Source organism: Silurus aristotelis, assembly GCF_946808225.1.
Source record: "Silurus aristotelis genome assembly, chromosome: 18".
Taxonomy (NCBI): Eukaryota; Metazoa; Chordata; class Actinopteri; order Siluriformes; family Siluridae; genus Silurus; species Silurus aristotelis.
The window spans coordinates 14,855,118-14,882,414 of NC_139591.1; the positions used below are offsets into that span (position 1 = coordinate 14,855,118).

The 27,297-nt window shown below is 39.1% G+C and overlaps 3 protein-coding genes across 6 annotated transcripts; 1 reads left to right on the forward strand and 2 right to left on the reverse strand.

The window, feature by feature from the left end:
- Positions 1–996: 996 nt before the first annotated feature.
- Positions 997–4,230, forward strand: srsf9 (serine and arginine rich splicing factor 9). Of its 2 annotated transcripts, none has more exons than XM_083567679.1 (5): positions 997–1,113; positions 2,314–2,679; positions 2,806–2,975; positions 3,081–3,253; positions 3,527–4,230. In XM_083567679.1, exons 2-5 carry the CDS (start codon positions 2,522–2,524, stop codon positions 3,743–3,745), a joined length of 720 nt encoding a protein of 239 aa, XP_083423805.1. In that variant the 5' UTR covers positions 997–1,113; positions 2,314–2,521; the 3' UTR covers positions 3,746–4,230. The 2 variants fall into 2 exon arrangements, with proteins under 2 accessions (XP_083423805.1, XP_083423806.1); XM_083567680.1 differs by having other exon boundaries at positions 998–1,113; positions 2,487–2,679.
- Positions 4,231–4,321: 91 nt separating this feature from the next.
- Positions 4,322–6,530, reverse strand: triap1 (TP53 regulated inhibitor of apoptosis 1). Its single transcript, XM_083567681.1, has 2 exons — positions 6,266–6,530; positions 4,322–4,649 (listed from the first exon to the last, which is right to left on the reverse strand). The coding sequence occupies exons 1-2, from the start codon at positions 6,410–6,412 to the stop codon at positions 4,572–4,574; spliced, it is 225 nt and encodes a 74-aa protein (XP_083423807.1). The 5' UTR covers positions 6,413–6,530; the 3' UTR covers positions 4,322–4,571.
- Positions 6,531–7,386: 856 nt separating this feature from the next.
- On the reverse strand, positions 7,387–25,813 carry sgsm1b (small G protein signaling modulator 1b; the record flags this gene model as incomplete). 3 transcript variants are annotated; one of them, XM_083569430.1, is made up of 25 exons in its annotated part: positions 7,387–9,105; positions 9,415–9,582; positions 9,692–9,788; positions 9,871–9,980; positions 10,107–10,189; positions 10,316–10,440; positions 10,568–12,502; positions 12,598–12,669; positions 14,285–14,449; positions 14,530–14,658; positions 14,811–14,956; positions 15,043–15,107; positions 15,219–15,345; positions 15,949–16,075; positions 16,173–16,336; positions 16,432–16,499; positions 16,602–16,726; positions 16,809–16,940; positions 17,030–17,172; positions 17,718–17,785; positions 17,871–18,029; positions 18,119–18,281; positions 18,881–18,956; positions 25,235–25,278; positions 25,409–25,813. In XM_083569430.1, 25 exons carry the CDS (start codon positions 25,413–25,415, stop codon positions 9,017–9,019), a joined length of 4,587 nt encoding a protein of 1,528 aa, XP_083425556.1. In that variant the 3' UTR covers positions 7,387–9,016. The 3 variants fall into 3 exon arrangements, with proteins under 3 accessions (XP_083425556.1, XP_083425554.1, XP_083425555.1); XM_083569428.1 differs by having other exon boundaries at positions 16,432–16,726; positions 25,409–25,800; XM_083569429.1 differs by lacking the exon at positions 25,409–25,813 and having other exon boundaries at positions 25,235–25,300.
- Between the last annotated feature and the right edge of the window lie 1,484 nt (positions 25,814–27,297).

The following is a 27,297-nucleotide window of genomic DNA, read 5'->3' on the forward strand; positions in this document are numbered from 1 at the left end:
ATAGACATCCCCTCATTCAGCTAAAATATGCACACTGGATATTGCACACACTTGCACACGGTCACCTCGCACCATGACTCCGCTATGTTTAATGTTTACTATTACTGTTCACTGTCTATGCACCTTGGTCCGTAGTAATGGCATTTCGTTCTTTTGTATACCGTGTATGTGGAGTTTGAGTTGTGTTGAGTTGACATGACAAGAATTTCAGAAATCCTCAGTTTCATCTGAATAGTTTTACCCCCCAAAACATCTCTGAATCAGTTCATTGCATAAGTCATTGAATGCAAACGGTTAAACCAGTTGTCAAAATCTGTCAAGCTTAAATTTCTATTATCTATTCTATTATTATTATGACTTTTGTTTATTGTTACCAATAATCGACTAGTTCACTAAAAAAGGTCAGTGGTGAATCTTGTGAACCTTCAATTGCCAAAAGAGCAAAACTTTTAAATTACACTTTAAAAAAAATTAACAACCAAGAAAGAACAGACACTATTACAGTATAGTAAAAGTGTGAATCCTGCTGTCTAAATTAATAGATGCATCTGCATGGCATTTATTAATTTAAACAGGAGGATTCACACTTTTACTATGCATTTTCAATCATTGTAATCCAAGCCGTAGTTTATTTTAGGAAATACTGAAAATGTGCAGCGTCATACAGACAGCATGACTAAATATTGTGACGTTCTTGTTTGTAAACAATGACAAAAGTACTTGTCATTCTGGTGACAATGACGTTTATTGACACAAATACTTACTTTTCAGAGATGAACTAAGGGGGTTGAGAAAAGTACAGGCTTTTGCAAGAAATCTAATGCGTTGTACTATTTGTACAAATTGTTTTGAAAATACACAGTGGTTTGCAAATAACAAGGATGATTCGAGAAATGCTCCAAAGCAGCTGAGAAAAACAAAACATTTGCGTTACTTTCTACACTTCGGTCGCAGCTTTCTGGAGTGGGCGGGACTTCACAATTTGAACCCTGGGGAAGTGGTGAAAGTGGGCGTGGCCACGTCTTCGGTCATCAGACACTTCCTGCTTCAGAGGAAGCGTCAGTTAAGGTTGTTTATCTCGGCTAGCTGTACTTTGTCTTCTGTTTATTAAAGGTAAGTTGGTCTATTTCTCACCACACGTGGACATTTCTTACTTTTCCGACACCGCATGTATTGTTGCGGAGTTCCGTCGCCTCGTGCTCGCGCTCTTTACAATGAGCAGGTCGCTGGTCGTGTGCTAGTCGGCTAAGCTAGCAGCTTTGTCCCAACAAAGAGGCGCGCTAGCCGCTGTAGCAAGCAGGCTGGGGCTGGGAGCTAGTCAGATTAATACGGTGCTGAGATCCGACCCTTCTGCCTGCTGCTGTTTTGCAGCAAACACGTTTGGAGGGTAAATACTGCGCTAAACGTTAAACTGAAACTAAAATACCGTTCGGTTCATTACATGTGCCGTTCATGCTAGCTAACGCAAGTGTGCTAGCTTTTAGCTTGCTGGGATCAATGAAGGACAAGAACGATTTGCTGATAAGATAAACTACCTGACAAGACTAAATCTATCATTGTGACGACCCTGGCTGAAAGATCATCAGATTTGTGTAGGTATATTGTGTAGGTATCTCAGGCTTCTCTATATCCGTGTAGCTTCTGTTCAGTTTCAGTGTGGCAGTAAGGGATTGAATGAAATGGTGAGCACCGTGACTGCCATCGAGTGTCGTTTAGCCACACAGGACATTTTCTATTCAGCTATGAAAACCAGTGTGCACAGGTTTAGCTGTCATAAAGTCTAGCTGTGGTCATAAAGTTCACACAGCCTGCATGTGAGCATTTTTCACAGAGTAAACTACAAGCGGGTGCAAAAACTTTTGCACAGAAGAGTCTATGTCGAGCAGTATATATGTGTGTGTGTGTGTGTGTGTGTGTATATATATATATATGTATGTATATAAAAAAACATGTTTGCACAAAGGTGGTAAAATCTGACGTCTTCACAGTATCATAGTTCTAGTAAACCATTTGAAAATGTGTGGGATACATACAAACACACACACACACACTATATACTCTCTTGCTCTGGTTTGTAAAAGTGTTTGTACACCTGCTCTGAAAATCATCGTGCCACTGTGCCTGATGCAAATTACTCTGGGATTTAATGCAAATATTCTCACTAGAAGCCCAGGATAAATACAACAATATGCATGGCCTTATACTGCTATAAGAAATTACACTTCTGGGAATTATGTCTTCCATAGAAATGTGATTTATTTGCTTTTCTAATGCTGGGATTTATCTACTCATTGATTATCCTGTGTTTTTAAGGATTGAGACTCTGAAGTCTTGGAGAGGTTCTATGGTCTATTGAACTCAACATGTACTTCTACAACTGCTCAGCCCAAAGATTAGATTTTTAATTAAGACATTTTTTAGGAGGACGGACTAGAATCGGGATTGTTGTTCAACACCGTTTTGTGGAACCCTGTGTCTCCTCGAAGGCTGCAGGTCCACCAAGCGTACAGTTATTTTAGTCATGGCAGACGGGAGGATCTATGTGGGGAACCTTCCCATGGATGTGCAGGAGAGGGACATTGAGGATCTCTTCTTCAAATATGGCAAAATTCGGGACATCGAGCTGAAGAACAACCGCGGCACCATCCCCTTTGCCTTTGTTCGTTTTGAGGACCCACGGTGAGTTCCAGGGCTGATGTTGTCATTTTCACCATCACTGACTGAAGACAGGGAACATGGAGGATCCATTTCTCAAAAGTCTCTCAGTTGAAAGAAAGTTAGGAGCACTTTACTCTTTTCCCATAGGGATGCGGAGGACGCTGTCTATGGAAGGAACGGATATGGATTTGGAGACTGTAAGCTGCGTGTGGAATATCCTCGCTCCTCAGGAGCCAAATTTGGAGGATCAGGCGGAGGACCAAGAGGAAGGTTTGGCCCTCCGTCACGCAGATCTGAGTTTCGGGTTATAGTTACAGGTAGGTGAGCGGGTACCTCGCCGTGGAGTATTGGTTGTTGAGCGCGGGGATACAACTCTGTTCGACTTGCATTTGTATCCATAAGTTTTGTTCTTGTTGTTACAGGCCTCCCTCCCACTGGAAGTTGGCAAGACCTTAAAGACCACATGAGGGAGGCAGGAGACGTGTGCTTTGCTGATGTGCAGCGTGACGGTGAGGGAGTGGTGGAATTCCTTAGACGGGAAGACATGGAATATGCTCTGCGTCGACTGGATGGGACGGAGTTCAGATCCCACCAGGTTACACACTCAATAGCACAATCACTATATAAAAGATTCACGAGTGCATATAGAGCGCATTACTATTCAGAGAAAGTGAAACCAGCGGCTCCGTTAAGCTGAGGGAAGAGTTTATTTTACTAGCATTGCTTGGTTTCTTTTCCCAGAAGGAACCATTACAGCTAATCCAATACTAAGTTAGTTACTTACCACTTACCCTCACTTACCACAATGTTATGATGGCCATTTATTAGTGGAATGAAGGGGTTCAAGCTTCTCCGTTTCCTCCTACAGGGTGAAACAGCCTACATCAGAGTACTAGAGGAGCGAGGCACAAGTTGGGGTCGTTCCCGTTCCCGCTCCAGGTCTCGTGGTCGGTACACTCCGCCCTATCAGAGCCGAGGCTCTCCCCCTCGCTACCGCTCCCCTCCCCGCCATATGGCTCGCCTGAGCCCTCCCTCACGAAGACCGCCGCCTCAGCACCACAGCCCACCTCCACGGCACTATCGGTAAACAGCCATACGAATTCAAACCCGTTTAAAACCCACCCCTCCCTTTCCTCATGGCCTACCTTTTAATTTTTTTATTTTTCTTTCTAATTTACATTCCGCAATTAAAAGCCTTAGTCTCTGTTCACAGGTGTCAAAATGATCTTGAAAGATAAACGTTCCTCTTCTGGTCAATAATAACTGGATCATTAATAACTGGCAGGAAGAGACAATTATCTTGACATTTAGAGCAGACTTTATTAAAAAAAAGTTTGTCCACCTTTGTTACTATCGTGGCAAAAACGGCTGTTCTTGCGGACGCTGTGCTCATCTGTTATCTTCTAAATCTTTTCTTTTAAATAAAAAAAAACTTTTTTTTTTTTAATATACCCCCACCCCCCTTAATTTTTTTGTATCATGTTAAATATGTATGAAGAGTGTGTGTGGTTTTTTTCTTTTTTTTTTTTTTTTTCAATTAAAGATTTGAATTCTGGTGGCGTTCTCCCAAAATTTGGTTGTCATCTTTCCTGGATCTCAGCAACAGGATTATATGTTGATCTGAACAATTTAAGGGACACAAGGAAAGAAACACACAATGTAATGCAAGTTTTACTTCAAATTTATTAGTTAAGTTTCAGATACAGGTTAACAGCAATTTATCATTAACTGTGTATGAAGTCTCTGCCTAATTGACCTGCTGAGTCTGTGTGGCGTTAAACAGCTTTTCTCTGCACCCAAAAGTTCTCAAGCACGTCATTGTATCTTTGGCATCACGTGTGATGTAAACGTCATCACCGCAATCCAGAATCATTTCTTTCATGGAGTTTAAAGAATATTGGTTCAGGGTCATGTCAGCTTCCTGGTTTTTCTTTGTTTGGACCCATGAACTCCACTCCATCGATGGGGATGTCCTTTTCTTTGATTGCTTTCTGTAATGCAAAAGCACATCATTATTAATGTGATTAAACTTTTTATAACAGTCAGAGGCCCCTGGAGACAAAATGCCCAACCTGTACCGTGAAATCACTTTATAAAGACTGCAAGATCGAATCCCAATGATGCCACAAGGACTAAAATAAAAAGTGGCCATTCTTTATAGGTAGGAGGGATGGCATGCTCCATCTTCCTGTCAATCACAGTGACTTTATTAACCAATCCCTGACATCTGTGATTTAAAGTACAAAACCTTAAAACCACCTGCTTAATACTGTGTAAATGTCATTTCCTCCCCTAGTGCATTTTTTTTTGGGGTCCGCATCATGCAAAATAAAAACTCATTTTATTTAGCGCATTTAACAATAGACATCACAGGGGTATTTGTAAATGTGATGCAGAAGACCAGACCAGGCTTTTGGTGGTGGATGTGTGCCAGAATGGCATTTTGTCTGGCCTGTGGATAAACAAGGTGCTGTGTTTCCAACACTTTTCTATCAGAGCCAGAATTTGCAAGTTACTACAGCAGCTCTCCTGTGGGATTGGAACAGACTGTCTACCCATGACTCCAAACACACTGCAGTGAGCCCTGGGTGTCTATGACCTAATCACTGGGCTTCAGTTTTTGAGACCCAGCTCTGACCCAATTGTCTACATATCACAATTTGGACCCTTGTCAAAGGCCCTCAGAATTAATGTTGAACGATATACCGGTACCACAAACGTTGCAGTGACAACTGTAGTTCCGAGTGTTCGCCAATAGGGGCAGTGTATATACAGCGCGCTGCTTCTACGGCACATTAAATACATCCCGAATTGTTTTTTTCCTCCCTGGTGCACTCTAGTGGTGGGAAGATCAGATCGTTTTAATGTCTATCAGCAAAACGAAGTAATTTTTGAGTCATTTAGTTCATTTCTTTCCTTTAATCAACTTCATAGCGTATGTGGGAGTCACGTGACAAAAGGAAGCACGATGAGGACCAGAAGACATAACATTTACAGAGTTTGGCTGATAAGATGATCCTATCCAAAGTGACTTGCAATTAACTAATTTACACAACTTGCCCAAGGCCCCCTGCTTAGTTGTGCCAGGATTTGAACTCACAACCTTCTGATCCGAAGTCTAACATCTTAATCACTGAGCTCACACCTCCTATACGCTGTTCGGTTTTCTGTGCAAAGGCTCAGGCGGGACTCGTTCAATATAAGCGAATCGTTTATTTACGATCATCACTGATGTACTCTGGCTTTCGTACTGATTAAAGTAGACGCGCGAAGTGAAATATGGCACCTACACTAGGTGTTTATTAATACACCGTTCTATTATTCTATGCCTTTTCTAGTTTTTGTTTTGTTAGTTCAAGATTTAATTCTTCACTCGCTGGTATACCTAATATATCCCACCTCTTGACAGTTGCCTTTGCAATGAGATGAAAGACGAGAAAGTAAGAATATTTTTTGACTCCTTTGTCCTACACGTAATCCGGATCATCAAATAATGTCAGGTGTGGATTAGAATCGTAAATGTGTACACAACAATGGATCAGTCAAGAGATCATTTCCGACTATAACCTATAAAGAGATAATCACTGAACGCGCTAGTCGTGTTTACCTTGACACAGGACTGATATTTCTTGAACATTTCTTTGCACGGATCATCACCTCTGTCTCCTTTCAGGAATTTCTCGGCAAACCAGCGGTTAAAACACTGGTCATATTCCCGCTTCAGTTCAGTACAGCCTTCACCCACGCTGTTCATTTTCAAAATGTAAATAATATAGCGGCTGTATATATATGAGTTTACGACGGCAATGTGCGTCTATCTTCTATCAGCCATATCACCATGAGTCTATCAAGCGCGTTTTCTCCATGACGTCGCTGCTGCGTACCACGTGATCAACACACGGCGCAGGGTGATGACGTTTTGATTTTGACCAAACGCGGTAGCATCCAGTAGCATCATTTTCTATGTAGCTTATAAATTCGTCACAATTCTGTAGGGTAAAAAAAACCCATTAGTACTAGTACATTTTGCATGATCACATATAATGAAGATATGTCTAAATGAAAAACAAGTCATTTACACTAAATATTTATTAATCTTTAGAAGTGACCAGGTGACCTCCGCACACTGTCCAGCATTGTCCTAGAAACTCTGAGATTCTTTCGTTAATTTAACCACCACTCATTGACACATGGTCCAATTTCCAATAAATCCCAAATCTGTTCAATGCCATATTTGGGTCACTAAAAAAAAGCAATGCATTGGTGCTTCACACATGCAGTCAATGCAGTTCTCACATCCTGAGCTCCATCTTCTCCAATATATCAGGTTTTATTTCAGTGCCACTAGCAATATCAACTAGCATCTCCGATGTACACCTACAATGCATTCTGTCAGCATGAATATCTTTACTATTACTTACTATTTGGGATAAATATAGCCCCCCACTCTGTGAATGACCTGCACCTGCCCAACAACCTGAATGAGTACTACTGCCACTTTGAATGACAATTGGACAGACCTGACCTCCCCCAGTCCTCCCCCCAACAGCCATTGATCAGCAGTAGCCCCCCCTCCTACATTTCCATACCTGGATTACCCACACAGCTTCGCACCTCGGGTCCACCCTCCTCCCACCACTCCCACCTCTCACCATCAAGCAGGAAGATGTGAATAGACTGTCAAAAGTCTGAATACCCGCAAGGCTACAGGCACAGACTCTGGAAGCATTTCATGACAGTCCACATTTATTTCATTGTTACAATACAGCACCAAACATTCTGACAATATACTATATAGTCACACTGATTAAAATAAAAATATATAAGCATATATTATTTTTTTAACATATAGATTTTTCTGTTCTTTAAATAAATGATCAGTTTCATGGAATACAAGACTTTTTAAATTGTATACAATGGACAAATAATTTCATTTCCATATAGTATTTTTTTTAAATAGTGCGATTTATCATTTAATCCTTTTTAATGTACACAGAGCTTATTAAGAAATTGCAATACACATATATCAATGGAAATGACGTGAGTGACGGTTAGTGTTTATAACACTGGCACTTGAAACAACTGGGGTGAATTCCAAGGTCTTAGCTGAGTCCTACAACCACAATTAGTCCCATTGACTAAAAGTATGAGATAAACGTTTGGTTGCTTTTACTTCAGATCACACACACACACACACACACACACACACACACACACACACACACACACACACACACACACACACACTCACATACTCTCACATACTCACACACTTGCTATTTAAATGTTATATATGCCAACTACTCTAGTGAATAAATCCACATTTTGATGTACAGACATAATAATTAGATCAAATTTTTCTGTACTCACTCACTGAGCATAAACAAATTCACTAAATGCGTCCCTAAACAAAGGAACTTAAGGCAAAAAGACTGCTTAAAAATAAACACATCTCCAAGATAATAGTATATTTATGATTGTTTTTCGAGTAAGGTCGGTTCGGGTGAGGTACGTAATTGTGTAGCAGCTCAACATGTCACCGAGCGACAAAGTCACCCTAGAAAGCTTAACTGTTGATTACAAAAAAAAAAAAATAATAATTACTTTGTTCTTATCTATAATACAAATTTGATAATACCTGAAAACAGAAGGGTGTGCTGATACAGAGTGTTTTCCGTGCAAATATGGAGTGGTCATCAACAGACAAGCAATACTCAACAATTCTGGCAAAGTGCTGTTACCAGCGAGCACCCCTCTTGATAGATGTGTTTCTTAATTGCAGACAAAAATGCAGACAAAAAATATATTGTGCTTTTCAAGGAATCTCTATTGGTAATGCCATCATTTAGATTTTTTCCACCACCGTTTCATTAATATGTATTCATTTGGCAAGCAGTTTTAATCTAAAAAGGTGTATTTTGATTAAGACATATAGCAAGAGTCAGGAAGGAACCTTGCTCAAGGGCCAAATAACAACTCTATGGTATTTATAATTTCAGTCTTCCGATCCCCTTCTGGTACCCCTGATTCCCAGTTATCTTCCAGGGGTGTCTGCTTGAACACACCTTATTGGAATAACAAGGTGTTGAAGTATGGGCGGTGAAATAATAAGTGGGGAAAACCTGGGGTACGTCATGATCAAGGTGATCATGATCTTTTACATTAAAAAATTTAACTTGTAATTTGTTATAGGGTTTTATTGCTCATAAGCAAGATACATAACATAAGAAAGAATATTTGGCAACCCCCTGCCCTGGAAAATTCAGAGTAAGGTGTTTTGAACAGCTGGATCTAAACAAAAAAATCGAACATGAATTGTCTCTTGATAAGACAATGGAGAACAAATGGTAAAAGGTTATCACTTGTTCTCTATGAGTATCTGGACCTTGTGAACCAAGTCTCTGGCCATCACCAGAAGCTGTGGTACATCATGCCGTTCAGCCATTTCTGAAACATAAGTGGGAGAATTATGTTATTCACTCATCTTCAATATCTGCAGTATCTTCGTCATGGTTGCAGTGTATCATGAGCCTATCCCAATGGGGCACAAGGTGTATGTGGATTGTCAGTACATGGCAGGGAAATATGCACACTTATTTATACCTATTCAGAATTTAGCACTGCCAATCCAACATCCAACATGTAAGAATTTGCAGAAACATGCACATACAGTAACTTGAGTTCAGAATCTGACTAGGGACCCTGAAATTGTAAGGTTGTAGGACCATGTCATGTTGCCTCTTATAGGCATCTTACCATTGAAGAACTTGATGATGTCAGTGAAATCCATGTTGTTCTCCAAAATGATGTCCCTATATAACTCAACCAGTGCCAAAGCAATAAACAGCACAAAATGGCCTGAGGAGACGGTACGGGCTGCCCAGATGGTCTCCCAAACGGAGAACACATCATCATACACCATTTCTTGAGAGACACAAATAAGATTTAATTATGTTGTGGTATAAAGCAGTATTATTTTTGTTATTATTAAGGAAGGTTTGACATTCAACTGTGCATTTCTAACCGATCTTACCTCTTTTAAAATCTAAGAGGAACCATCTATAACAGAAGTAGAAGTGGGTGTAGTCTCCATTCTGTTGCATTAGCTCAAAAAGCTCAGAGTCAAGAATCTAGACAAACAGAATATAAATGCTAGTACAGAAAAATAATTCATGTCATAGCTGAAGAAAAATATCTTTAGTGTAGTCATACCTGTATCAGAGAACGCATGTTGGCAAAGTGGGTGTCCATTGCTCCACCATGAGGAAAGTTCTGATTCATCCTTTTCATAAGCTCAGTAAAGCAGCTAAACGCCATGGCCTCTGAGGGGGAAAAAAGAGAGGGATTGCAAAGCCGCGAGTCAAATCAACAGCAAGGCTTGGAGAATATAGCTAGTCAGTGATTCACGTCTTATTTCTAAGCAGTAAGATGGCATGGTTTGAACTTACCATCATCAAGAATAACAAGTAGAGGTGCAAGCAAGTCACACATTCCCTGCACATAGCCAATATCTAGATGCTGCCAAACATAGCTTCAAGGAAAATAATGTAACAGAAAGCAGTATCAGCTTATGCACATTAGTAAGTGGTGAACGCTATTAATAGATTTATAGCACGTTTTTAGAGGAGTAAAAACTGCTCTGATCTGTCAGATTTACCTGCACATGATGTTGCGTAGCTTCTCAAGGTTGGCAGTGGTAAAATACCAGTAGTTTCTATCACATCTTTGGACGTCTTTGTCAATACGGTGAAGATTGAGGGTGTACAAGTCTAGCAGCTCTTGCTATAGAGCAAGACAGGAATGATTAATGAATATAAGATGCATCTGGCATTTGCACATGAGCATTAGAGCAGAAAGACACCAAATGATATGTAAAATGTTTGATGATGGATGATGTCAACTAACTTACAGAGTAAGTAGTTCCAATAGAGGACACTGGAGATGCAACATCATTTTTATGGTCTTCTACAGCTAGAGAATCTGGTTTGGGAAATAGACTTTCCATCTCTGGCTCTTCCTCAGACAGGGCTGATTCGGTGGCCTCTGGGCTGGTGTTCTGACCTGCCTCCATGCACAGCTCCAGAGCAGGCATACCTACTGCAGCCTTCTCTGGTGGCATCATAAGAGCCAAAGGAGGACCCAGTGTAACAGAAACATTGGCCAAGTTATCCGCTGAAGGCATATAAACCAAAGCACCAGGGATTTCCTCCATCTCCAGGGCAGATGGAGAGTCATCAGATGTATCTGGAGATTGTTTCGATAATGATAAAATGGAACTACAGCTTTCAAGCACAGGTTCATTCATTTGTTTCATTAATACCTTGGTTCTTTTGGAATCATAGGTCCAGTTCAAAATACTTTTCATATCTAGCTTGTCACTGTTAGATGGATTGCTCTGCATTATATCTTGTGATTCAGAGAGATATTGAGGAGGCTTTGTTTCTTCTTCTGAAGACTCATTATAAGAGATGCTGGTTGCTTCTGTTTTAGAAACGTGTTGAGGACACTTTATTTCAGTTTTTCCTGAAGGCTCTATGTCAGGGGTACTGGCTATTTCTGATTCTGGTTGAGGAGGCTTTCTTTCCTTTCCCAACGGCTCCATGTTTAGATAACTGGTCATCTCTGATCCAGAAGATTGAGATCCCTTTATTTGTATTTCCATAGGCTCCATTTCAGGTACAGTAGTCATCTTTAATTCAGTAAAAGTTTGAGGAAGCTTGGTTTCTTTTTCCAAAGACTCTGTTGTAAGGGTGATTGTCATCTCTAAATCAGAATGAATAAGATTAATTTCTCTTTCTTTATGCTCAATGTCAGGCACATTGGCCTTCTCCGCTTCAGGGATAGGTTGAGGAAACTTTATGTCTTTTTCCAAAGGAAGTTGAGAAGTTTTTTTTTCTTTTTCTGAAGGATCCATGTGAGGGTCACTGGACATCTCTGATTCAGAAAGAGGTTCAGGAGGCTGTGTTTCATTTTCAGAATGCTCTTTTTGAGGGGCACTGGGGATCTCTGGCTTTATGAGTTCTTTAGCATTTGCAGATAGGCTTGTATCTGCTGTTTTTGCTTCTTCCAAAGAACCCTCTTTAGTCAGTGCTCTGAGAGGTTCTTGCATTTCCAAAGCAATATTTTTTTCTGTTTTGTCTTTATCATCATTAAACTCCATGTTTTCCTGAGTTTCAACCACCACTTCTGAGCTCCTAATTCCTTTAAAGGATTTAGTGATCTTCTCAGAAATGACAGAGGATTCCACTATTTGCTTGCTTTTCTCCTTGATATCTGAAGGTTTTACCTTGTCATCAGAATGTTCAGAATTTGTGCTTTCTACTGTTTCAGCAACATTCAACTCTGATTTTTCCTTTGAAACCATTTGTGAGTTTATGGATTTGACTGCGTCAGTCCTGTTAACTACTTTGGCACCAGAATTCTCAATCTTCTCCTTCTCCGGAGGTTTTGTTGTTTCATCTTCTGGAGTGAGAGTTTCTGTAGAGGACTTGATTAAATCCCTCTTGCCTGTGCCTAGAGCCAGTGAGCTCTGTTCTGCTGGTTCTTGTTTGAGCTTGTCTTCAAGACTAGGGTTGGTTAAAAGGTCCACATTAACCTCAGATGTCACTGCTGTTGGCTCTGGTTTGATTTTGCTTCCATTCTCTTGTGTTGAAGCATCCTCTGTGCTTGGGGAGCAATCTGAGAGTCCAGATGTAACTGAGAAGTTGCGAGAGGATGGGTGTCCAGAGTCTGGAGAACTAGTGCAGGTAGGAAAAGTCCCATTTGGAATTTTGGGCTGGGGTTTCTCATCTTTCGGTTTAGGTTCGGATTCGATTGGGTCAACCTCATCGACAGACCCAAACACCTACAGAAAGTCAGGACAACTAGCAGTAAGACAAATTATAATGAATCTTTGGTATAAACTGTTTTGAAGCTTAAAGTGTGTCTGTTAGTGCAGACCTGAGTGCTACTGTTGGAGTCACACTGGGAACAGGCATTGCCTTGTTTCTCTGAGCTGCAGCTCTGGGATGACTGAACAGAAAAAATTACAGCGATGCACTGTTATATAATTCATTCATTGATCTAACCATTATTCTCTTTACTCAGATATTTCTCCCACATATCACTAGTTTGTGGTTAATATTTATGCTTAATTATAATTAGGGCTGCAACAACTAATCGTTAAAATGGATGAAAATCGATAATAAAAAAATTTGTTGTCAACTAATGCCGTTATCGATTAGTTGGGCTGCATAAGATACGGGTTAGCGTGACGGCAAGAGAACACAGCCGCTTGCAAAATGGCAGAGAGTACAGGCCAACCGGCAGCAGAAAAAAGTGTGGGTCCCAAGTCATCCATGGCATGAGAGTATTTTATATTGAACGCAACAAGGAAGACTGTAATCTGCAAGTTATGCAAAGCGGAGTTTGTGTGGGATGAAAGTACCACAGTGATGCACAAGCACATGAAAAGAAAACACACTGGTGTCACGGATGAAGCATCAGTTTACTTCATCAGTTTAATAAAGTGTTATTGTATAAACTGTTTGTTTGTTAACTTCGGGACAGTCGCAATGGATCTGAGCATCAGGTAGCACAATCACCTTACTCGCTACATAGTGATGGATTCAATTAAAACAGTGCAAACAAACACTAAATCTAAAAGCAGCAAATAACAGCAGCATTAAACGAGTGTGGTGTCACTGTTGTGGTTTTCAACGAATGCTTGTGCATTTGTACACCAATGCATATTTTTTCCTTTTTTAAAAAAAATCAAGACTGGTACCTTGCTGCGTTTCTCTGTTCCATTCTCTTTTTATAGCATTTGTCAACTACAACAGGTAACTTATCTGTTTTGAAACGTAATTTACTGAGGCTTCAATACGTTTAAATGCTTGCTTTCAATGTTTGTCTATTTAATTTACGCATATACAGTGGTCCCCTAGAACTCGCTGGGGTTACGTTGTAATGCAAATTTTGGATGCACCCCCGCAGCCCCTGTGGTACCTAAGTGAATTCATCTAGACATTATGTGACTTTAATACAATAATGTGTTATAAAAATATTTTTTTAAATAAAATTTGTTAGTGAAAACATAGTTAAAAATGTTATTCCTTTCTTTAACAGAAAGAAACAGCCACTATAACATTTCAAAATTAAAGATAGTTAAACTCAATATGTGGCTTTTGCATTTTTCAAAAAAGTACACTTTTATACATAAATACACTAAATTGGGGTTTTATATAATTATATTAAGCAAAACATCTAATAAATTATTAATTATTATTAATTATTAATAAAAAATATTTATATATATATATATATATATATATATATATATATATATATATATATATATATATATATATATATATATATATATATATATATGGAAAATCATAAATTAAAAAAATTATTGTCCCATTAATCGATTATCAAACAAATCGTTAGTTGCAGCACTAATTATAATTGATGTATTCTGTGAAGCCAGAACCCTGCATTATATGTTTGAGGACATTTCCTGCTTCCAATAAGCACCTGAGCTTCGACCACAATTAACATCTGTAATATTCTGGACTATAACATAATGTGGGCCTTAATTAATTGATTATTCAACATTAACCAAATTTTTTTGTCAGCATCTTACATCTGTGCTGATAGTGGAGTCCTGTCGTAGATCTGCACTTGCTCCAGAGGCACATTTAGCAAGTGCAGCAGCATGCTGCTCCTTCTCACGCTGCCTCACTATGGCCTCGCAGCCCAGCCACTCACTCATGGTTTGCTCATAACAGGCCCGAACCTGTTCATCCACCTATGAAACACACCAGAGTCATGTCTGATACATTAAAGTATCTATTCATTACCATCACTTAAAAGGGTCTTGGACCATACCTCCTTTCTCTCCTCAGGAGTCATAGTGAAGTGGTAGTGGCCTAACAGAAAAGGCCAAACCTCCTTACGTAAGGTGGGGTCTACACCACCATAGTACACAAGCCGGAGAAGTTCCGCTTCTTCGTAAGCCTGCCAGAGAGAAATCAAATGTGACGTTAATTAGTGCCTTTCAGTAACTGATGAAACACCTGCATGCATGGCCCATGGGCTGCACTGTATTATTATATACTCCCCATTAAAAAGTGTAATGAAAAGTCAAAAGTTTGTGTAAGTCTCCTCACAGAACTATCCTGTAGAAATGTCTTCCACACTTCTGCAGAGAGCCCTCCTTTGGAATTATATGGAATGTCAGGCTCAATAATAGTAGAATTGACCAGAGCAGACAGATGTGTGCGAACTGTGGATAGGTGACGGCAGTAGGCCAACCCTAAATGGCAGAAAGTTATGATGATTTCATGAATCTTTAAAAAGTACTACAGCTCATTCAAAATTATTGTGTTAGATGTTACATACAGCCATAGAAGGCACGAGAAATGATCTGGTACTTCATGGTCTCACAAAGTAATTTCAGTGGAGCCCTGCACAAAGATGAAAAAGACAACAAAAATTATTTAAGAATATTAAAAGATTTGTATTTGTATCCCTCTGTGTGTTTTAAAATAGGCAGTGGTATAGTGTTTCATACTAGCCTGTCATGGTTGCATCCATTGGGCAGTCCACCTTCAGAAGAACCATTCTGAGAGCAAGAGGAACAGGAAGATTTCCTTGGAGCAGGGTGCCACATGGTCATGCTTGGGTCCATCAGCTCTGGGCCAACTGCATTATTATAAGAATATTAACAATTTAGTTGTTGCATTTTAAACACCACCATCACCATCATCCTCAGTTGGCCATTATTCATTCAAATTTTTAGTCTCAGAAATATGGCTCCAAAGCAGGGGTCTTTTCCACAAAGTGCTGAAGTGACTTCTGGTTTTAATACAGAGCCACACATTATCCTACATTTTTAATCAGTTGATACTGTACTGTGTTAATTAAATAAACTTTTTATTTTTATTTTATTAAAACCTAAAGCCACTCTTGCTGTTTATAGGCAATACAGAAGTCCTCTTCTCTAAAGTATTAGAGTGGGTGATTAATAAATTGAATTGACAGTGAAATAAACAGTGACAGACCGAAAATGTTCTCTCTCTTCGAATACATAGCGAACCATGAGGTCGATGGTGCACATTGGACATGTAGAGGTATGAGAGGATGCTAGGGAAGATGAGATGCTGAGGCAGTATCTTAACCTACAGATGGAGGATGTGCACAAGACAGGGTGGAAGGAACACACAAGATGGAGGAAACTTCACAATGTCAGACCACAACAGTGACAACACACAATACAACCACAGCCCCTGTAATTTATCCACATACCAAACTCCTGACTGCCTGGATATATTATCCGAAACACATAATCTGTTGCTTCATCCTCATCCTTGTCCGAAAATGACTCACAGGAGCTGTGTGGGCTTCTTTTCCGTAATTTTGGGAAAACCTTTCCCTGTTAAATAACACAAGTTTCACACATTTTATAGAGACAAATATAGAACTTTCCTAGCAACTAAGTGAGGACAGATTTGTTGATTATCCATGCCTACTTTTCCCCGCTGGGACCAGAGAGGAGGATCAAGCTGGCCGTGTGGAAGAAGTCCCGTCTCCAGACATGTGAGGAACTGCAGCAAATGGCCTCCTTTTGGAAAACGGAATGGAGGCCTTTGGATTCCATCTTGGCTCACCAACACCACCGTGCCACCACTGTCAACTAAAGGCAAGAAAAATATTCAGTTTGCAATAGTGTATTTCTCAGATATACATATTGTTTACTGAAAGATGTAAATTTCTTATGGATGATTTTACCTTGTTGATGGCAGTGCAAATACACAATTTCCTCTAGACGAATAGTCATGGCATAATCCCAATACACACTGTTGAAAAATGAATTCTTGTTTAAAGCAAACAACCCACAAAGCAATAATGCTGTCATAAATCTGTCTGTCAGTATTTTAATACTATTTAGGTACATCCACCTTTTTTCATAATCAAATTCTCCCATGTTGCCATTCATTAGCTGGTTTGGTGTCCACTTTAACGTCATTAGCTCTGCAGTCTGGTGGAGAGACAGGTATCCTGGGATGGCTTCCATGTCATCTGTCTATAAGTATAGACAAGAACTTCAGTAACATAGTGCATTCAAGCCACACAGTACATTCATAATAATTTCTGCAAGTACATACTGGCTGGACTAGAACATTGTTCTTGCCAAACAGCAGTGTGGCTCTGGAGTTTTGATGGAGAGATTCCACATAGTCCCGAGCACAGAGGGAGGGTCTGTCATCCATACTACCACTTGATTGCCTTTTCTGAATCTACTCAAACAAGTAAACATGGATTACAGTGATGCATTTATCTGTATCTGTAAATCCACATGCTGAAGCAGAAAAGCAGCAGTACTAACAAGAGCAGGGCGCTTAGTGGGCGAGTCTTGGCGGCAATGGCCACTGTGAATACGGTGTCTCTGCACCAGCTCATCAGCCGAAGGATCTGTCCAAAAGTGGTTAGCTGTCTTCGCTTTAGTGTACTCCAGAGCACAGGGACCAACTAGAAGATTCAAGGTGTGACAAGACACATTCTTTAAAAAATTATTTGCCCAGCTAAACAAATTAAAGTTTAAAATAATGATGGCCTCGTGTCAATATATAATAACTGGTGTCTGTCAGCTTTCATTTATAGGTTGCAGCATTAAAAGGCTTCAAATCACAAGGTGAAAATGTTTATGTGTAGAACCAGCTTTATTTGGCATGTCTAATTTGTAGAGTTCAGAATACCTTACCATATCCACTCCACTTCAGAAAACTCTACAATATCCACTACATTTAGTAAGATTTAAAATAGTTTAATCTACAAACCTACATAGGTTCAGCCTTAATATCCATGTAGGAAAGGGTTTCCTGCTCAATATTTCTAGTAGTACCTGATTAAAATACCAAGAACTTCTAACAAGCTCCTTGATTAGTCCTTTTTACTGTAACTTAGACTGTAACATGAGTGTCTGATGGCAATCGTTTCACTGCTCTATACTACAATATAACTAAATACACTTTGTTGACCACATTTAGCATGGAAAATAATAATCAGCTTGATACCCAGTAGTGATGCAAGGATTGGTCCATCAACAGGATCCCTCAGCAAAGCTTCTCTCTCATAGAATTTACTGCAACAAGCAAAATCAAATATCTAAACAATGCAACACAGTAATTTAGAGTTGTAATGGATTGTGAGTAGCAAATTTTCTCAACCTGCTGTTCTCCACTAAGTATAGAACAATCTTGTCAAGCACTTTCTCTGTCAGGGCTGTGCGGATCCACAGATGCTTGATGGCTTGGGGAGAGAGGTTGGGGTTCCGTGACTGTTTACGGATACTATCTTGACTCGTCTGAGATTGGATCTGTCTGGAACTGTAGAAATAAAGCAGACCCTGTCAAGGTAAGATGCAGACTAACTTTCCTGAAATTGAGAAACATATTGGATCAATTGCAGGTCTCACTTGTTTTCGATAAGCTGTTCCAGCTCTTGCACCTTCTTGCACAGATCCTCAGCTGGTGTAAAGATTTTCCCCACCTTCAGGAAGAGTGCTGCCAACTTGTTACTGCGCAGGAAGCCGGCAGCACGCCTCTTCAACCCATGCAACACGCAAGCTTCCACAACAGCTGAGAAAATACATTATAGTATAAACGCTGGTATGTGTGCCAGGGCAATGAGTGCACCAACAGATGAAATGTTATCATATTGATTTTTTTCATTTTATTATAGTATTGGCACCTTATGTTCCTGTCCAGTCTAATGCCAAGAGCAAGGCTTGCTGTTGGTATTTCTGTATTAATTACTTATACTGACTGCTCCTTCTCTATAATTTTCTCTCTTCATCACTCTCGGATCAAGTCATAAGCAGATTGCTAGATGGAGGTGGTGCAGCTTGACATTTCAGATTGTTGACACGCACATTTATGATCTTTGCCTTCGGCAGAGCAGTGAATGCCAGCGATCATTATCCGCCGTTAGACTGGTGAAGCATCCATTCACCATCCGCTAACTATACAAAGAATCCTACACGTTATAACATTGCCTTTCCGCCAAAGGTTCTTTCTTTATACGCAGTTAACACCCTTGTATTGTACAAAAATATACATCAATAATGACTCACAACATGTCCTTTAGAACACACCATGTTTAGCAAAATGGGTGCCCACATTTATTCAAGGCTCTATCACACACAGCGTGATGAAAAGTCAAGGGGTGAGAAACTTACCACAGAAAGAAATGATGTGGCTGCTCTCTTCGTGCACAAATTTCCGAGTAACAGCCTCCTCCATAATTTGCTTCACCTTAAAGGCCACGGGAAGAGGACAATTATTTCAAAGTAGACATTTCACACATTTTCACACACAGACATTGTTTATTTGTTCTTTCCTAGATTAAGAAGCTGAGAATGGTTTCTTGGGGAGGCATAATTACGTGTTGCCACTTGCATGTGTGAAAAAGAAGCAAGAAGCTGAAATATAGACTGCAAGGTAGACAGGTAGGCGTGTGCGTGCATCATTTTCAATACAAGTTAAGCAAGCTAAAGGGTCCTGCTGTCTGTGAATCATATGTGTTGAAGACCTGGAAGAGGCTGGGGTTAAAATCTCAACCTTGACTAGATTTCAAGATTGATTCTCAACGACACATTTTACTGCTTTACTAACTTAAGTTATTAGATGGTCTGAAAAGTGTTTAGTTGTTTCCCTATTACACCTTTAGTAATGAATAAAACACGAGAGAATATTCTGTTATAACTTATAACTTATTTTATAACAGCTTTAAACAGGTGTTTCTTGCCCTCTCTCTCTCTCTCTCTCTCTCTCTCTCTCTCTCTCTCTCTCTCTCTCTCTCTCTCTCTCAAATACCCAAATTAAGTTACCGTACTTAAAATAACAAACTCCTCCGTTTGAAACATTCTTGCTTTCAGGAAATATTTTTACAGTTTTCCCCCTGACATTTCCAAAGCACAAATACTGGAGAACCCTTCCAAAAATGTTAAACACACATCAGCTTATGGAAACCATCGATTTCTCACCAAAAGACTAGAAAAGTATTATTTACAAGAAACCTAGAGGAACATTATGCAACTTAAGGCCACAGGTCAGTAACATGATTGGGTAAAAAAACAGTATCTTATAGAGGCAGAATGTCTCAAAAGTAAAGATAAGCAGAGGTTCAACAATCTGCAAAAAACTGCATCCACATTTCAGAAAAATGTTTCTCAACCTAAAAATTGCAAATACTTTTTTTTCTTTTTGCAAATTACTATACTACATTACTATATTATTATATCAGTGCATAACATCATAAACAGATTTAGAGAATCTGTAGAAATATCTGTGCCTGAGGGACAAGGGCGAAAATCACTATTGGATGCTTGTGATCTTCAGGACCTCTGGAAAATCTGCTTAAAAACAGGCATGGTTTTGTAATGAAAATCACTGTAAGGACTCAGAAACACCTCCAGAAATCACTGCTGTATCAAGCAGGATGTCATACATGAAGAAATCATATGTGAAAATGATCCCAAAACACAGCTGTCTTCTCTGGGCCAAAGCAAAGTGGAAAATTGTTGTGTGGTCAGACAAATGTAAATCTACATTTCTTTTTGGAAAAAATAGACACCCTCATCTGGACTAAAGAGGAGAGGGATCATCCAGGCTGTTATCAACATTCAGTTAAAAAGCCTGCAACTCTGATGGTTTAAGGATACATCCAGGCCTATGAAATAGTCAGTTTGCACATCTGGAAAGGCACCACCAATGCTAAAAGGTATATACAGGTTTTAGAGCATATGTTTTTCTTGTGACAACTTTTTTTTTAGGGAAAGCCCTTGCATATTTTAGCAAGACAATGCTAAACTGCATACTGCATCTATTAAAGGAGATATGGCTGCTTGCAGTCCAGACCTTTCACCAATTGAAAACCTTTGTCACATCAAATATGACAAAAAAGACCTAGTACTGCTCAGCAGCTAAAATAATGTCATAATTATATGTAATAATGTTTTCCTCAGTTTCCAGACATATTGCATAAGGGCTGTTTAAAGAATAGGGGATGCTACACAGTGGCTTTTTTATTCTTCTTAAAATGCTATATTTCCTCAGTTTAAACATCTGATATGTTTATTTTGTTTATGTTCTACTGTAAATAACATATAGGCTTATATTAACATTCAACATAACATCAAGTTTTTTTGGAATTGGGGTTGTAATCCATGTATGTGAAGTGTATGCCATACATATATCTAAGTAAGTTGTTCCAGTTGTAGGTGTACCTTGCAAGATGACTATTAATATAAACCTAACAATAGACCATGATATAATTATACACAAATTGCTCTATTATCTAAGCAAAGGTTCTCTCCATATGCATTTTCCTCCCTGCCTCATTTTCCAACAGTCTTATGGGCAGGCCCGCACATGTTGCGACATGTTTTTGCGTTTCGCATTACTTGTTTAAAAAGGTGCTAGGCCATCACACCATTTGCAGTGTGAGGCTCACCCACGTTAAATTATGCTCTTCTTCTGAATGATATTTCGCTGCCACCAGCACTGAACTATATTTGAACATGAAGTGCTATTTGGTCACAGTACATTAGCAAAGCTCTGCTCTAGACAAGCCATAATGCAATACCATAATGGGCTTAGAATAGCAAAGAGTGGTTCAGATAAAAGTAGCGATTGGAATGATTTTTGGTATTGGGCACAATGATTCTTAAGAAGTGGGACATTTCCAGACAAAAAACTTTTATAAACAATAGGCACATCTTCCCACCTTTACATATATATATATATATATATATAATAAAGTGAATAAGTAAGTCATTTCCTGTTGCACCTGAATTCCTGTTATAAAAGCCTACTCAAGCTGCAAGTCATATTTGAATCATAATGCCATTTTTGCTTCCTCAATTAATTAATCACAATCTTCAGCAATACTGTTTAGCTTCGCTAGAATTTGCTAAGATATTTTTTCTAGTAAAAAGGTTAAATTTAAACGAGTGGCATCCTTTTAATTAAAATTATACATGATTATTGTAACACCAGTAAAATTTTAACAGAAAGATTTGTGCATTTGGAGGAATATAGTTAAATGTATGAGCATCTAAGAAAATGTGGAGTACACATTGTATTCCAGCAGTATGTGCATATATATATATATATATATATATATATATATATATATATATATATATATATATATATACACAGTACTGTACGAAGTTTTTAGGCAGCTGTGGAGGGAAAAAATGCAATAATGCTTTTGAAGAAAAAAGTGTAAATAAAGTTTTTGTTTCCTCAATTAACAAAATGGAAAGTACATGAACAACTCTATGAAATCCAAATCTAGATTTACTGTTAATACATTTTGGCTTTCAATTCTTAGGTTTGCACACTTTTTACACTTACACAAATTCAAGTTTTTTGTAGAATCAGATTCAGGTGTATGATTACAATTATAGCAAGCTGGTGCTAATGATCATCAATTTCATATGTAAGGTGAAACACAGTCATCAACTAAAACAGTAACAGCTGTGTAGGAGTCTTAAAACTGGGTGAGGAACAACAAAACTCTGCTACTAAAGTGAGATTGGCAAGACTGAGCACAGCAACAACACACAAGGTAGTTATAGTGCATCAGCAAGGTCTCTCCCAGGCAAAGATTTCAAAGCAGACATGGGTTTCAAGATGTGCTGTTCAAGCTATTTTGAAAAAGCACAAAGAAAGAGGCAATTTTGAGGACAGTAGATGCAGTGGTAAGCCAAGCAAACTTAATGCAGTAGATGAAAGACACATTATGTTTACTTTCCATCAACATCAGAAGATGTCCAGCAATCCCATTAGTAAAGAACTGGTAGAAACCAATGGGACCCAGGTACACCCATTTTCTCTTGTCAGAAGTGACCTTCATGGAAGAACTGAGGCTGAAAAGCTATACCTCCAATGTAGAAACAAAGCTAAGTGTCTCAACTATGCATGAAAACATAGGAACTGGAAAGATGGCAGCAGGTGCTCTAGACTGATGAGTCAAAATCTAACAGGAGGGAAGTTGTTTGTCGAACGTTTGGAGAGTGGTATAATAATTGGTGTCTGCATGAAACAGTGAAGCATGGTGGAGGTTCCTCACAGGTTTGGGGCTACATTTCTGCAAACTGAGTTTGAGATTTGGTCAGGACTAATGGTGTCCTCAATGTTGAGAAATTCAGACATATACTTGTCCATTATGCAATACCATCAGGGAGGTATCTAATAGGCCCAAATGTATTCTGCAGCAGGACAATGAACCCAAACAAACAGTCAATGTCATTAGGAGCTATTAACACTCATATTTTAAGACTATCTTAATTTACTGTTTCAGATGTGCCTCTCTCTCTCTCTCTCTCTCTCTCTCTCTCTCTCTCTCTCTCTTTCTCTATACATACACACACATGCACGCATATACACACATTTTATATATATATATATATATATATATATATATATATATATATATATATATATATATATATATATATATATATATATATATATATATATGTTAGGATGCATTAGGATGCTGTTCAGGATCAACTTTGCATTCAACACCTTCATCCCCACTAAACTGGACAATAAGCACAGTGGTATGTATTAGACTGGGGATTATCAGCTCCACATAAAAATGTATTTGGACTTTCTTACCAATAGACCTTAGTCTGTAAGGTTGGTCACATGTCCTCAACCATCACTCTGAACACTGGCATCCCAAATTTCTTCCAACTACCATCACCCTACTGAACTCTACACTACACTGCTAGGACATTGATGTCACTTGGTTTTACTGATTTTACTGCCCTGCCAGTAATTACTATGCAATCAGTCTCACTCTGAACATTCTGTATAATCTCTGGATAATTCTAACTATATAAACTTCAATATATCGTAGCATATACTAGATCAGGGGTCACCAACGTAAGTACCACATGAGTAGCCCGTGGGCCTTTTCTAAAAATAGCTGTTTTCTACATTGTTAAATCATTGTTGATAATTATTATAAAAAAATCATTAACATGATCAGTGTCTTCACATAGATGAATATCATTACTTATGAATAATACCATATAATTAAAGTTAAATTAAGCAAATTTGTTATTTCAGATCAAACTGAAAACTGTGTGTATCAAACTGGTAGCCCTTCACATTAATCGGTACCCAAGAAGTAGCTCTCAGTTTCAAAAAGGTTGGTGACCCCTGTACTAGATGATCTTCTGATCTTCTACATAACTACAGTATATACAATGCGGGAAATAATAAGTTCATCCCCTGCTGAGTTTACCCTCTTACAAAGAAATGAAAAGTCTAGAATATAATACGTATATGATGCCCTACCAACCAGCAAGAATGTTGACTCCCACACACCAAAATTAGTCCTGTCCCTTTAAGAGAGAACTCCTAATATCAACTGTGATGTGTATAAAAAACACCTTTCACAGAATCAATCTCTTCCATTCAAACTTCTCCACCATAATGGGCAAGACTAAAGAGCTGTCAAAGGATGTCAGGGACAAAACTGTAGCACAAGGATAGAATGGGCTACAAAATCATAATACAAATATAATAAATAAATAGTACAGCAAAATACAGGTATACAGGTCTTGGCAATGACAATAATCATGGTTTAAATCCATTTAGGTTTGTGAGTAAGCGGAGGTCATACTAAATACTTGCCACTTTAGCCTGTAAAAGTCTTTGAACATTTCCTGTATTCTCTGGTTGAATTCTACTAAAGACACAATAATTAAAATAATACAAAATAATTAAGTATGATCATTCTGATGAACCCAAGAACTCCAATGGTGGTCTAAGACTTTTGCATAGTACTATATACAGTATATATAGAGGGATCATGCTTTTAAAAAATAAACAACCAAAACATGGACAGCATCAATGCAAGCATAAATTATTCATCTGTACCAGCATGTCATTGCCAAAATGCCTTATCCCTGATCTAACACAGTAATTTATTTACCATGTCATTTTGGAGAGGTATAGGGGATGTTTAGAAACGTGTTTAATCGGTATTGGTTCGTTTTTGTAGGTTCTTTTGTAGGTTATTTGTAGATTTTAGCCAGGATCTGTAAACTGCACACATGGTTCTTGATGCATCTAATTAGCACGAAAAACAAAACAAAACATGCAGGCTGTAACAGACACAAACAGCAGGAACGCAGGCTGGAACAGCACGTCCCAAAACGATGTTCCTGAGATGTTCAGTAATAGGTACTATTATGAAACTTGTTTATTTTGCTGATGCATTCATTTTAATGAACAGAACGCACATAGTACATAGTGTCGGGGGCCTAAATGAAACAATAGATCGAAGTGGATCTATCAAGTATCAAGTGCACACATGATTCTTGATGCTCCCAAACATCTGGATGCACGCTATACACGGTTAAATCCTGTCTTCTAAACCAAAACGAGGAGGTACGTGCAGTCAGGAGATCAGGGCCGACAGACAGCTGACGTATGAAGGATGCAAAAATAAAATAAGGCTACAGAAATGTGTGGCGATGCAGTAGATCAGTGGCTCCATCACTCACCTCCTTTTTCACGTTGCGCAGTAATCGCTGACGCGTCTCCGCCTCTGCAAGGTAAACAAAACCCATATTTACCCACAACACACACGCACACACACACGCACACAAAATGCACATGAGGCCGTCACATCACTGGACACACGCGCACGCACAACACCATCGCGCGCTATTTCTTACCTCCCATTTTTGCTTATTCCGGTGTAAAAATATATAAATAGAATCAGGTTTTTGTTAACGGCAGCCTCCTCCTCCTCCTCCTTTTCTTGAGATCACGGATGTACGGCAGTATGCGCAGGATCCTGTCGGTCACCGTGAGACGGTCACGGTGCGTGCGTGTGTCAATGCCGTGCGCGCCCCGGGTGTGGCACCGACGCACTCCGGTTCTGGGAAAAACTCTAATTTCCGCACAAGCACTCTGAATTCCGTTCAACTTAACAGCTCGGTATGATCGCCCAAGCTTGGGAACGCATCTACCAAAGTGACATGTTGATGGCAGGTCTGCATAGCGCGCACACGCACACACACGCACACACGATCTCTCGCTCACACACTCCGGTTCCATTGGATGCACGAAAGCCAACCGAATCTCACGAAACGTTTTCGACCCGCCCCTTTTTCCGTGAACCGAGTTGTTGTGTCGATTGATGGAGACGTGAAGAACGTGCGTCACGTGTGCGTTTACTAGAACACGAATAAAGAACACGAATAAGAGGATTACAGGTGTAATGGGACCTGAGCACCAACCACTACCATGGACAGCAACCAAGTTAAACAGTGCAATGGTTTATCCAAGATAAATCTTCAATCTTGACTTGAATCTTAATTTTGAATTTATATGGCACAATTTTATTATTGTCAATCCAAGGTTTAGTTTTAAAAACAAGTCTGAACATTAATAAATGTAGTTACTGTTATCAGTGTAATTACCAATGTCATATGATGTATAGATCCATTTACATGTCACATGTCACATTTACATGCCATTAGGTTTTCAACAAAGAACTGAACTGAACTGAACTCACACACACACACACACACACACACACACACACACACACACACACACACACACACACACACAACTGTGTAACTGATCTGTACAACCCGGACTCAACATACACTCGCACCCACTTCGCGCATCCATGTCTTCAGTACCACTCACATCACTTCATTACCATAAACTGTTTACATGCCGTTTTTGCAAGTCTTTCTGGATTGCTGCTATTAGCGTTTTTGCACAACATTTTGTTTACATTTTTGCTACTGTTCACTTTGTCACTTTGTGTTTTGTGTATTGTCTTGCACTGTCTTGTGTTGTTTTTGCACAGTTTGCACCAGGTTGCACACATGCAATTTATGTGGCAAGGATACTTAGTAGTCCTTACCCCTGTGTTTTCTGTTCTGTGATTATTGTTTATTGTAGCATCAGGGTTCTGGAGGAACGTTGTTTCATTTCACTGTGTACTGCGTTAGCTATATATGGTTGAAATGACAATAAAAGCTTCTTGACTTGATGTACATTATAGCACAGTGAAGTGTACATGCACTTTCTCAGCCATGAAATAGGGCCCCTGGGGCAGAGAGGCCCAAGACAGCAACAGTGGCAGGGCTGGGTCTTGAACTCACAGCTGTCCAATCAGTAGCCCAGAGTCTTAGCTATTGAGCTATGACTTTCCTATGATGCAGACCTGATCCTGCTCTTTTTGTGCCAGTTTAAATCATCTGTGTTAAATTTCTTTGTCAACGATTGGTGATGAATAAGCAAGATTATCTAGCTAACAGAGAAGCAAACGAAAGTGGCAGTGCTTATAGAAAGTCATCGTACCCTCTGACTATCTTAACCTTTGATCACCTTACGACATGGAAAAATGTAATTAATTAAGTCTAACTTTTTTAATACCCATCGGAATAAATAAAAAAACATATGTATTCATTCTGAAAGATTATTCAAAATTAATTTGTTAAATATCTGTATTGGTAAAGTGATTAGCCCCTTAGAGTATATCATTAAAAAACTTGCTCAGGTGCAACCAGTCAACTTCCAGATCAAACACCAGGGTAAATGC

Excerpts from the sequence above, each read along its gene's own strand:
- srsf9 (XM_083567679.1), top strand. The coding sequence starts at position 2,522 with ATGGCAGACGGGAGGATCTATGTGGGGAACCTTCCCATGGATGTGCAG. Across the intron at positions 2,976-3,080 it reads GTTTCGGGTTATAGTTACAG|GCCTCCCTCCCACTGGAAGT; the intron begins GTAGGTGAGCGG and ends TTGTTGTTACAG. Across the intron at positions 3,254-3,526 it reads CGGAGTTCAGATCCCACCAG|GGTGAAACAGCCTACATCAG; the intron begins GTTACACACTCA and ends TTCCTCCTACAG.
- triap1 (XM_083567681.1), bottom strand. The coding sequence starts at position 6,412 with ATGAACAGCGTGGGTGAAGGCTGTACTGAACTGAAGCGGGAATATGAC. Across the intron at positions 4,650-6,265 it reads AATATCAGTCCTGTGTCAAG|AAAGCAATCAAAGAAAAGGA; the intron begins GTAAACACGACT and ends TTTGCATTACAG.